The sequence below is a fragment of the Myiozetetes cayanensis genome, unplaced genomic scaffold (genome assembly GCF_022539395.1).
Source record: "Myiozetetes cayanensis isolate MyiCay16 unplaced genomic scaffold, myiCay2020 scf24, whole genome shotgun sequence".
Taxonomy (NCBI): Eukaryota; Metazoa; Chordata; class Aves; order Passeriformes; family Tyrannidae; genus Myiozetetes; species Myiozetetes cayanensis.
This window is the reverse complement of record NW_026087456.1, coordinates 8,276,737-8,288,898: the sequence shown is the minus strand read 5'-3', so window position 1 is coordinate 8,288,898 and position 12,162 is coordinate 8,276,737. Positions and strand designations below refer to the sequence as shown.

Here is a 12,162-nt window from a genome sequence, read left to right as displayed (position 1 = left end):
CAACATGGATCAGAGCCTTGAGGTGAGAAGAGAGGACATTAAATCCACTACTGAGCCACATTTGCCCAGTGGGAAAGAGCATGACAGAAATAGGTGCCATCAGGAAAGCTCAGAGCAAGCAGAAAGCTTTTTTACAACCAGGTGAAGCACTCCCAAATTTCAAATGGATACAGGAAACACGGAAACAGAAGCTGGTAAGAAGGGAGAGGGCCGTAAGCCAAGCACCAAGCACCCCAAACACTTCATTTTTTGATTAGAGTGCTTCTTCAGGAGGAGAAACAACACAGGAGTAAGCTGTTCCTTCCTCCCCCCCACCTCCACCTGGACTTTATTGTGGCACATCAGAACCATAAAACAATTTAAGACTTGAGACTCAAGCAAATGCAAATCAGAATTGACTGGGAATGGTGGCAGTAAAGTACATAAAAAAGTCAAAGCCTTCAGCTTTAAGAGAAATCAGCCAGAAAACTAGAACAGCTTCCTCTGAAGGCTCCTGAAAACAGGCCCATGGAACACTTAAGGAAGGAGCTGCCATTATGCTGTGGTCATTAACAAACTCACTAATTGCATCACTTGGCCCTTAAAAAGAAAGAACATTTAAATATTAAACATAAAGAAGTTCATGAAACAGTTTTCTTGACTGAAATTCACAATCTGGTACAGTTAGGGAATTCCCTAATAGTCAATATTCCAATTCCTTGAATACTTGGCAATACTGTTTCATTTCCAGGAGGAAACAAACAATAAAGGAGAGTTTATAAAGTCAGCACGTCCCTGCTGTGCAATGTAAGCTGGCAGGGATTCAGGAAGCTCCAGGGGTCCCCTGGAACCCGGTTTTCTACGACTTTTATCAACTGTGATACATGACAACTGAAACTAAGTAGATAAAATGTGATGGTAAATATTGTTTGGACAAAGTTTATTGGATTCAGAGAGGCACAATCTGTGAGGCACCAGTATGTCTATTAAAGTATATTTAGTCTAAAGATATTACACTGCTTCCCCCTGCCCTGAGACTGATTTTCTCCACTCCCTCCAGCTTCACATTTTCCTCAAATTACAGCGTTCCTTCATATTTGTAATTTTCTCCCTCTTCAAAGCAGAAGGGAACTCATTTCTCATGAGAGCTTATTATCACAGAGATTGCCCCCACAGCAGTACCTTGGTACCCACTTGTGTTCTATAAATGCTAAGAAAAATTACATAATGTTATCTTATTCTCTTTCAGGGGAAGAAATGTTTTAAAATGCAGAAATGAAGATAAAAGGAGAGTGAATGGGGGAAAACGGACACAAGAGAATTTCTCTAGAAAACAGCGAATATTCTGATAAATGGATGTATTGGAATTAAAACGTGCTCCAAAAAGCTGAATTAGTATTTTAATTTAAAAAAAACACACACACAAAAAGTCAAAAGGAAAAGCAAAATAAAAGCCAGAGTAATTTGGATAGAATGCTGCATTTACATGACATTGAGAAAGCTGCCATGGTACAGATGTCCTCACTCTAATCAGGTCTTTAAGTGTAAGCAAAGTAAGGAATAATTTTGGTTTCTATATATGAATTTTCTGCCCCAAGGTTGAAAAGAAACACTGTGGAGCCACAACATACCTATAATATTAATAATGTCTGCTTTAATGCTTATCTAATACAGTCTCTGCAGACATGCATTTAGGAAGATAATTTTGTATTTGAAGCGTATTAAAATGTATATAATTATCCCAGATTTGTTTTCCAGCTCTAGCAACATCCTGTCCCTCCAACCTAGAGCTTGATAACATGTTGATAAGAGCCTGAATTAATAAGCAGGTGATAGCTGACACCACTAATTAACATATTACAGCTGCAGTTGAGCTGGAATGATGAAACATGCTTAATTTCTTTCTTATTAGGAGCCAGCAGGTACAAGGAAGTTCCCTATTTAAAATTTTTCAATCTCAATGGTTAAAACATCTTTTATATTAATCCTTTAAATTTTTTACCCATTAGGCTTGTCTCGGTTTCTTTCTGAACTCCTCATGTTTCATTTCAGCCTCCCAATTTACATTGAAGTCACCAGCCAGGTCTTTTAAGTAAGAAAACCAATAAATTGGGCAGCTTTGATAAAAAGACCACTGATACAGAGAAAGCAAACACATCCTACACAGATCACTCACATAGGAACAATCTTCCCTTGCCTTGTGCTATTTATATGAATGGAATAAGTGAAGGCTGGTGAAATTACCCCCTTCACCCTGAAACAGAGGTTCTAGAACTGAGCAAACTCACCTCAGGATAGAAAATCTGATTATGAATCAAGGCAAAACAAGGTAACAAATGCAGGGGAAATAGGAAATCTCACAGATTGATTTCAAACCCAAAGCGCAGCAAAACTCAAACCCAGAAGTCAGATACACAAAATTATGAGAACAACCCCCTGGGTCTGGTACTATCACCCACAAAAGTGTCACAGAAAGAAACTAAACAGATTATTCCCTTATTCTAACCTTTAGCTCATGAATCTGGAAAATCTTCCTGTGAAATGTAAAGCATGTAAATGAAAAACATTAATTTGATTTGTTCCATGCAATATGGTCTAAATCCTTCGACGTGAAAGCAAAGCCCATCTTTTTGTTTCCCATTTTATTTTCAGGCACCCATCTCAGTTTCCTATCTTGATTCACTTAAAGGGCCTCCTGAAGGAAGAGCAACAGTGAAAAGGGAGAGCTGAATAGGAGTCCACTCATTCAAATATTCAAATTGCTGCTACAGGCAGCAAGGTGCATCATCAAGTACAAAACACACATAGCAGGAACAATGCTGAATGAACTAAACTGCTTAATTATTTTAAGTGTAACTTTTCCACAGAATATAATTTCTCTTTAACAGTTAAAAAAGCCCCACTGGATAAAAAGTCTGTACCTTAAACTCCTCAGAGCTAATTTGCAGTCACAGGTTTTCTAAATGTATTTCCAACTGCTTCTTTAACTTCCTGCACTGGGTATAATTTGGACACCGAAAACCAAAAGTCAGGTTGCCCAATATAGTCAGTTTTAGATGTCAGCTCACGCTGTGGTTGTCCTATGAATGGACCTAAACTCTCAAACAAGGTTCTTAAATGCTGCCAGAGAGTGATGCAAGAGAAAGTCACCACAACCTTTGCTACTTTCTCCACGTTGTGTTTGTTTGCAAGTAGTTTCCTTTCCAGCTCTCTCCTCCACGTGCTCCTTTGCACATTCATAATTAGAGTGGTGTGGACTGACTTCTTACGGCTTAAGACCACAGAGCAGCTCGGTACCTGGACCTAATCTTGTGTTGAATGAGAGCACAGAGGCAGAAGAAAACAAAGAAAGGAAGTTCTTGCATCTAATTATTTGTTCTCGGTGCATGCTGCACATAGATGTATGTATGGACAGTGTCATCCTAAGGGAAGGACAGAAGATGAACGTGGAAAAAGATACCTCAACATCTTTGGCAGTAGTCCCACCTACAGTCCTGAAAGATGTCAGCAGAAATAAACAATGACATACTGCAAGAGTTATGAGGCCTGGGGGGGGAAATCTTGAAAATTTCCAGAGAAAAGGAGGATACAGAAAACAGGGATTTCTAGGAGAAAACTGAAGTGCAACTTTAACGTGGTGTTTTCTCAGAGTGAACGTTGAAATCATTGCTAGCATTTAATACTCCTCCATGCACACTGCCCCTCAAACGCCTTCTGTAGTTAATCTGTACTTCAAACGAGCCACAGATGGATCCGAGCTGGAAGAGACACCATCCCGCTCAACCCTTTTCCCCAAGACAGATCCAACTACATTATGTCATTCCCGACATATTTGTCTTGCCTGTTCTTAATGACTGCTGATGAAGAAACTCAGCAATTTCCCAAATCCGGCTATTCCGGTGTTTCACAACCTTCAGACTTGCAAGTTTTCCCTGTTGCCTAAAATGAAGTTTTCCCTGCTCCAGAAAGCCCCTGATTTCTGGTACCACCCATCACGGCACTGCACACACAGCTTTTCAAATACTGGAGATTTACCCCGTGCCTTCTCATTATTCTCTTCTTTAGACTAAACAACTCCATTTCTTCAGATCTTTACCCCACAGTTATCTCCCTGAGATATCAGATCACCCTTCTCTGGACACTCTCCAGTGATGCACAGATTGCTCTTGGAGAATGATGCCCAAGTTTGGGCATAAGTGCTCCAGCCATGGAGCAGAAGGGCTGCCTCACAAACTTACCAGGCTCCCCTGTTCTCACAAGCTCATATGATCTTTGCCTTTTTCGTAACTGCATGACACATTGACCTCATATTCAGTGCATGATTCGCTGTAATTCCAGCTACTTTTCCAAAGAAATGCTGTGTAAGGAGGTGCTCACCATCCTCAGCTTGCAGAGTTATCCTTTCTGGTTCAGCAGAGTATCTCCTGTTTATCACTGCTGGCTTTAATTCTGCTTTTTTTTGCAGACTATTTCTCTAATTTGCCAAGCTGATGTTCGCTATGACCACGGTCCCTTCATGCTGGCAGGCCCTCCCACCTTCCTGGTGCGTTTAATCCGAACGTTTTATTTCATCGTCCCGGTTCTTAATGGAAACACTGATCAGAGTTAAACCCGGGACCAACGACTGCCAAGCCTCTTTACTCCAGAGCAGATAAAGTATCAGATCACCTCCAGGTACTTCAGGCTGATATTGTGCAGCCCTCATATTTTGCTAACTGCAGAACAGGGAATAGGTATAATGGAGTGTTACATACATTCCCCAGGATCCCGTCAAGGCTCCCAGACCCTCCATTCCAGCTCGGAGCACAGCGGGTAACTTCCCAGTCACGCACCACTGCACTGGATCCTTCCCAGAGCAATGGCAGGTTGGACCACGGTGCACCCAGGAGGCAGGGGGAGAGGAGCCTTACCAGGAACTCTGATCCCCCAGAGTAACACACAGAATTATTTATGCTGAATGAACACCTAGATTATGCTTACTGATTAAACAATCTATTTCTGTCTGCTTTGAATGAGCAAATTCTCCATATTCCATTTTATTCCAGGGGAAAAAAGGATTTATTTCCCCAGACTTTCAACATTTCTTCGACACCTTCCATCTCCACATTCCATCCACTGTGCAAAGCTCGTTCTTGAGATTTGTGTAGGGCTTCCATGGCTCACAAAAGGGAGTTCAGACTCCTCAGTGACCTGGAACTCCAGCTGGGCACTGGTCCCTACAAAGAGAGATCCCCATTCCCGAGGAACCTTCCTGTGGCCCACAGGGATTCCTTCCAGTGCATGTAATGGTCCTGGGGTCACAAGTCTGATGGTCAGCAGAAAACTGGGAGCCTAGAGGAGGAAGGAGGTGTCTGCTGCCTACAGAATGCCAAAAACACTTATGGCATATTAGATCTAGATTCCTTCTTATCAGTCAGGATTAGTTCTCAAATTCCTTCGCTAAATTAAGTATTGCTCCAGCAAATGCCACTGCATTGCATAATGCCCTCTATGGAATCGGGACAGCTACCCCAACAGATGTTCATCTAAGCTCATAGTCTTTGTCTCAAAGGAATACTTGTCCTGTTGGCCATAAACCTACAAAATTTCTTAAAATACTTTGGGAAACTGCCTGACTGTGCTTCAATAATTCTTCACTTAAAAAGAGTGAAGATGGCTCTCTGTGTGGGTATCCTTGGGTATCTATCCCCTCCCTTTTCCTTAGCAGGGAGAACTCGAAGATTTGAAGTCTCAGGCACTATTTTTATGTTCTTCTGTGTAAATGACAGTAACATAAACAACAGAAATGTGTTTATTTTTTCATTTCTTTCACGGGCGAGCTAAAAGGTGGTCTTAGAGTTAAGCTGGGTTCTGCTTAAATTTAGTTTTTGAGGCACACCTGTCACTTTCAAGGGGAAAACAACCACAAAAATACTGTATCACACAAAACAATTCCTCTGGAGGACAATTTATGTTCAATTATACCCTCTGGTAGAAATAAAAAAAGAAACAAAGCCCAAACATGCCTACAGCCTTTCTACAGGTTATCAGAGGCCAGTAATCTCCTGAGTATACACAGGCCACTGCCCTGCTCTAACCAGCACGAGGGATGAGAAAGCAAACAGAGGGAAGAAGAAGTGGTCAGGATGACAAGTTCACCAGCTGTGGTACAGCACGGACAGGAAAAGGAGCAGCTAATTCTGCCTCTTCCTTTTAAACATGTCATTCCCAGCCACCTTCCCTGTGCTCATTCACACACGGGACAGCCACCAAAGGAAGGGTCTCTTTACCTACGCAAGCCTCAGAGGAACTGGCTGGAGACCTATGAAGATTTTGGGCTGCTCAAAGTCTCTTTGCCTGAAGTTTAACTTCCACTTGGCAACGTCAGTCAGGGCTCCTTCGTGACTCTGGTTTACACTGGTCCCTCTGGTTTTGACCCATCAGTAAGGACATGTCTGCAATACGTTCTAGTTTAAGGTGTCCCTGCCCCTGGCAGGGAGGAGATGACCTTTAAAGGTCCCTGCCAACCTGTGATTCCACATTAAGCATGGGATGTGTATTGGGAGGCTTCTAGCCTTGAACTAACACATTTGGGAACTCAAGACATAACAGCACTTGTCCCGGATTGGAAGTTTCCAAGTCCTGGCATTTTAAATAAGGTGCCTCTAGTAAGAAAGCCTTAAAAGCAGTTATCACAAGCATTTATCTTCGGCCAGAATGGAAACAGTATTCTCTGAGTCTGCCTTGTGAATACTCTCCCCAGCCTATTAACCCCTCGCCAAGCCCTCCTTGATTTCTCAGTCATGCGAGGCAGTTCTTTCTCTCTGCTGCTCCTTTTTCCCTAAAGTAGAACAACACACACACACACACACACACACAAATGCTCTAAGGGTTTTAGAATAGCAGACTAAGAAAATAAAAAGCAAGTATAAGTAAATTTCTTTCTTCCTATAAGAGGTTCCAAACCCGAAGTAGGCAGATTTGCAGAGCCATTTCCGCCTGGCGAGCCGATGGAAAGCACGGGGCTCCTCAGAACTCGCCTAGCTTTTGTTGTATTTAGAGAAGGATCAAAAGAGTTAAACCGACTTACTGCTACTCTTGACTTCCTTTCTTTTTCATGTTTAGACAACCTCTGCAGCCTCCAAGAGCCAGAGCGGCACCCTGGTTCCCCTGGAACCCGGTCATCCCATCGCTCTAGCTGCTGTGTGAGTCATTCCAGTGCAGCATGACATTCCCTTTGTAAAGCACTGGTTCCCAAACCACGGTCCTCAGAAAGCTGGCTGGCTACGTGCTGCTGGCGGAGCTCCTGGCTCCCAACCGCTGCACGCCTTTAAAGACAACAGCTAAACGCTGTCCTGATACAAGTTTCCCTTGTAAGCTGCTGCTTTAGTTGCCGCAGGGCAACTGTGTTCTCGTGAATGACTGAGGAGGTGTCTCGAAATAACTTCTGAGACACGGTTTGCACAAAGGAAAAAAACCAACCCAAACAAAAACCTGTGTGGAATTCTTGCATTCTTGCTCTAGATAACCTTGTCAGCTCTTCATGCAAATCTCCCTGGTCCAGTAAGTCTGGGAACGAGACCCAGACTGGGAATTATCTCCAGCTCTACCATATGGAGATGCAAGACACCAGGCCAGTTGCTTGTTTTATTTGACATGTGTTCCTTTAGCAGCAATATTAACATTGCCTTGTTCCTGTTTATGCTCTAGGAAAGGAGAAAATAAACTCTTTTCCTCTCATTATGTTTTGCTCTTTTAAGAGTTCCCTGCTCCTGTCAAAGGGAGTTAAGCTAAACAGAAACAAGGCAGTTTTGTTGCAGAGGAAATGGGTCCACACTTGGAGGTATTTGGAAATTGTTCCTACAGTTCCAATGCATACACTCTCCCCCTTAATCCTCATTAACCTTCTGATGTAAGAAGGCTTTGAGGTTGGGTAATTGATTATTTAGTTAACAGACCACAATAAACACCATTGGATGGATACCAATCCACTGCTTTCACCATTTGGGTGAGGCATCTATTTCAGTGGCTTAAGAGAAAAGTTTCTAATGGTTTGCAGAGTGACAAGAGGGATGCTGCAGCTGTGAGGATGCTGAGAGGGAGTCCAGGTTCCCTGCGCTCCTCCACGTGTGACACAATGGGGAACCACCTCATAAATTCAGGACAACCCTTGGAGAGAACTCCCATTGAGTCAGTGTCAGCGAGACCCGTGATGCAACGGCAGCAAACACAGAGGGAAAAAGGTAAGGCTGGCAGTTCCCTGACACGACTCCTCCTCTAAGTGCCTCGGAAATCACCCAGCCAAGCGAAGCTGATCGCTCCCCAGCCATAGCAACGTTACTTGACAAGTAGCACGTATGTTAGTGATGCTGTAACCATGAACGTGCTCCAGCGCTCTGCGGGGCAGCTCGCAGTGCTGAACCCTCCTGCCTCGCTGAGACAGCTTTATTTGCCTATTTCAAACATGTTAGAAGTCCGTTTCATTGGAGGTTTTTAAGCGAACCAGAGGGGCTCCTCTCTGCCTACAGGATATCTCAGAGGTGAACCGCCCAGGGTCACCCATTCTGCTTCCGACAGGGACAGCGTTTAGGCTTGAGAGAGTGAATGACGAAGTAGTAGCAAACTTACTTTCCAGTGATCAATTGGCTTCTGGATGGCGTGCACATGGGCTGGACATAGTAGTTCTCCAGTTTGACCCCTTCGGCAGCCAGCTTGTCCAGCGTGGGCGTCCTGATCTCGGACCCGTGGTACCCCACGTCCCTGAACCCCTGGTCGTCCGCCAGGATGAAGATGATGTGCGGCTGCGAGCGAGGGGCGCCGGCCCCGGGCTCCTCTGCCAGCGGGGTCCCGCCGGGGCCGGTGCGGCGGCTGCCCCAGGCCAGGTAGCCGCAGGTGAGGAGGCTGAGCAGGGACAGCCCGGCCAGCACCGCCGCCACCATCCTGCCCGGGCAGGGGCGGCGCGGCCAGCGGCGCCCACCGCGGGCCATCCACCGCGGCGGGACGGGAGGAAAACGGCAACGAGAAGGAAACAAACCAACAAAATCCCAACAAAGCCAGGCGGCCTCGGGGGCGGGCAGCGCCCGTCAGGGGTCCCGCCGCCCGGGGGACATCGCAGTCACCCCAGCTTGGGCAATTTCAGCCGCTGGAGCCGGTGCCGGAGCCGGGCGGGTGGGCAGGGCCCCGCCGGGGGTCACAGCACCCTCGGCCCGCCCCCGGCCCCGCGCCGGGGCGCCGCTGCCAGCCCGTCCCGGGGCCGGTGCCCATGGCGGGGCGAGCCGCGGCGCCCTGGGACGGGACGGCACCGGGATGGGATGGGACGGGTCGGGACGTGCCGCCCCGCCCGCCCCCGCCGGCGCTGCCGGGACGAGCCGCTCCTCCGCCCTCCTCTTCCTCCTCCCTCCCTCGCCCTCGCCCCCGCCCCGGGGCTGCCGGCCCGCCGGAGGACAGGGACACCCCGGCCCTGCCGGAGGACACGGGCACCCGGGCCCCGGAGCGCCTGCAGCCCCGCTCCTCCCCGCCCGCCCCCTCCGCAATCCCGGCTCCTGCCCCTGCCCGCCCTGTCCGCAACTTCTTTCTGCCCTTCCCTCTCCTCCCCTCTCCCCGCACGTCCTCCTCCTCTTCCCTCGCCCGCCCCCGCATCCCAGAGGAGAGCCCCCTTCCCCGCCCAGCCAGCCGCCCCCCAGAGCGAGGTGGTCCTACACACATCCCCCCCCAAATATCGATTGGTTTAAGTGTCTCCGACATGGCCACAAACATCTGGAAGGTATGAACGTACCGGATTTGTTTGCAGCCGCAAAACGGCCCCAAATCCCAAACTCGCCAGTTCTGGCGGGGCTGTGGCAAACGCCAGGAATGCGCCTTTGCAGAATACAACAATTTTTAAGAATTTGGGTTGAAGTACGAATGTGCTGCAGTTGCAAAATGCAACTTCACCCCGTCCTGGAAGACACTGAGTCAAGCAGAAACTTACATTCATGCACGATTAGGCTGAACTAAAGTAAATCTGCAGGTCTGACTTGTCTAACGTGAGTCAGCATGACAGGAACAACTCTCACTCAAACTGGGTTTTACAAAGCATTAACTCTTAAACAGCCACTTGGACCGAATCCTCCAGTTCCTGCACCTCTGTGCTAAACTCCAGCTGGTCATTGCCAACGGACTGGCCTGCATCCCTCTGGGATCCCTCCTGGATTAAAATCAAGTCGTGCTGTCTAGAGGAAACTTTCTTTTGGGTTGAATCTAACTGGTTCTGCTCACATCAGGCTGCACAAAAGTGTCCCCACGCTAATATTTCTGTTGAAAAAGAGCTGTTCAGAAATAACTAAGCCTTGTGCTGAAGTTTGCAATGGTACAGCAGGGAAACATGGAAGTAAAAGTGGATTTCAGTGTGCGATGTAAGGGCTTGTCCACACTGAAAAGTAATACAATAAGATTACGTCTGCGCTGGAAAACCTACAGAGTTTAACCCCTGAAGTGGAACATCTCCTGAAATCAGAGGAACTTTACAGCATGTAAACTCCAACTCTTAAAAAAAAAAAAATCCAAAATCTTAAACTGAAGAAACCCTGAAATTTTCATATAATACTATCCCTGCCCACGTCAGGAGTGTTGGAATTAGAGGCCCCTTCCAACCCAAACCATTCTATCATTCCTTGAAATTATATCCCCTTTAAAAGAATTCTCAATTCACATTTTTTTCTACTGCATTTTCCCCACGTTTACAAGACCAAAAGAATACATATAGAAACCTAAACCTATAAAAGGTAAAGTGCAATTCAGATTAGTGATGATATTTTGCTTTTAACAGCATAAATTATGACGCCCTTTTAACATAAGCTGTAGTAGCACCCTGGACCCAGTCAAACATCAGAGCATCTTACTAAACATCTGATCACATGCATGCATATTTTTTTTTCTAGTAGTTAAATATATTTTTCATTAACTCTTCAGTTTGTTTTTAAAATATCACCTATCATGGTATAGTTATTATATAGCCCATGCCTTATGGTATCTACATATAGATAACTAGCCATGTATAATTTTGCTCAGAGAATCAAAATATTTCCAACACATCCAAAGAATTCAGCTTGGCAGGAGGCTGGCTGGGGAGGGGATCATTCCCAAGGAGGTGACCAAGGTCAGTGAGCAGAACAACGGAATCATTTAAAGCAGAGTTTGGAATTCAGATTGTTTGGAAAGTAAGAAAACAGTATATATTGTTAAGCAGATACAAGACAGTACAGCTACTGGGGTACAGGAGAACAGAGGCTGCAGCTTCCCACTGCCCCATTAGCCACACAGAGCCCTGTTAGTCACCACCCAGCTGCAAACGAAAACACCCCAGGGCAATCTCTGCCAGACATCTATAAACTCGACCTTCTCTCTTTAGGGGCTTGACAAAGCTTCCCTTTTTTTTTTTTCCTCCTCCACTTTTGAAAAAAAAAAAACAAACAAAAGTATGCTTATGTCAGCAAAATACTCTGCTGACCTTCAAGCAGAGAGGCCTTGGAAGATAACGTGCTATTAATAATCCACTTAAGGAAATATTTGTAGATGCTTAGGAATTGCAGCCAAGGTTTATACAGCCCCTTCAGGATGCTCAGTGAAAGGAACAGAAGAGTTGTGAAAGCTGGAGGAAGTATTTTTTCCCCTCAGGGAAAAAAAAATCCAGAACATCCATAGGTATTTAAACCTGAGTGCACTGAATACATTAATTCAAATATACACTGGTTGAAATTGAATTTAGCACACCATTAGGAAAGGAGGTATTTTTAGTACTTGTTATGCAGCCTCTGCATGTATTGAGACCATCAAATTAATTTAATTAAATGCGTGCAGAGAGCGTGGCTGCTGCTGGAGGCTCCTCTGCAGTTACCTGCCATCCAGGTGGGGCTCTTAAAGGTGCCCTTTTCGGGTTGTTTTGGGTTTAACCTCGCCCTTTCCAAACCATCCATGTTTGAAATACACCCACCCCAAGAAGACAGCAACTTTGGAAGTGCAGATAAAAATGTTTTCCACAAAGGACAGTAACACATTTCCTTTCCCTGCCCTGAGGGGCCCTTTGTGCAGCTGCCTGGGAGAGGTGACAGCCCTGTGGTCTAGGAAGAGACTGGACACAGCTCCAGTGTGCCAAGGATGGAAGATGCCAACTCTCATTCCTTGTGCCAGTACTCATCCTGAGAGGGAATCTCGCTCCCAGTTCCA

At 45.8% G+C, this 12,162-nt stretch overlaps 1 protein-coding gene across 1 annotated transcript in view; it reads right to left on the bottom strand.

Annotated features, from left to right (window-relative positions):
• ARSJ (arylsulfatase family member J) overlaps nucleotides 1–9,202 on the bottom strand; it is a 30,549-nt gene extending 21,347 nt beyond the window's left edge. The window contains exon 1 of the mRNA XM_050320691.1: nucleotides 8,587–9,202. Within this exon, the coding sequence (XP_050176648.1) occupies nucleotides 8,587–8,945 (359 nt within the window). The 5' untranslated portion in view covers nucleotides 8,946–9,202. The remainder of the gene's footprint in view (nucleotides 1–8,586) is intronic.
• Between the last annotated feature and the right edge of the window lie 2,960 nt (nucleotides 9,203–12,162).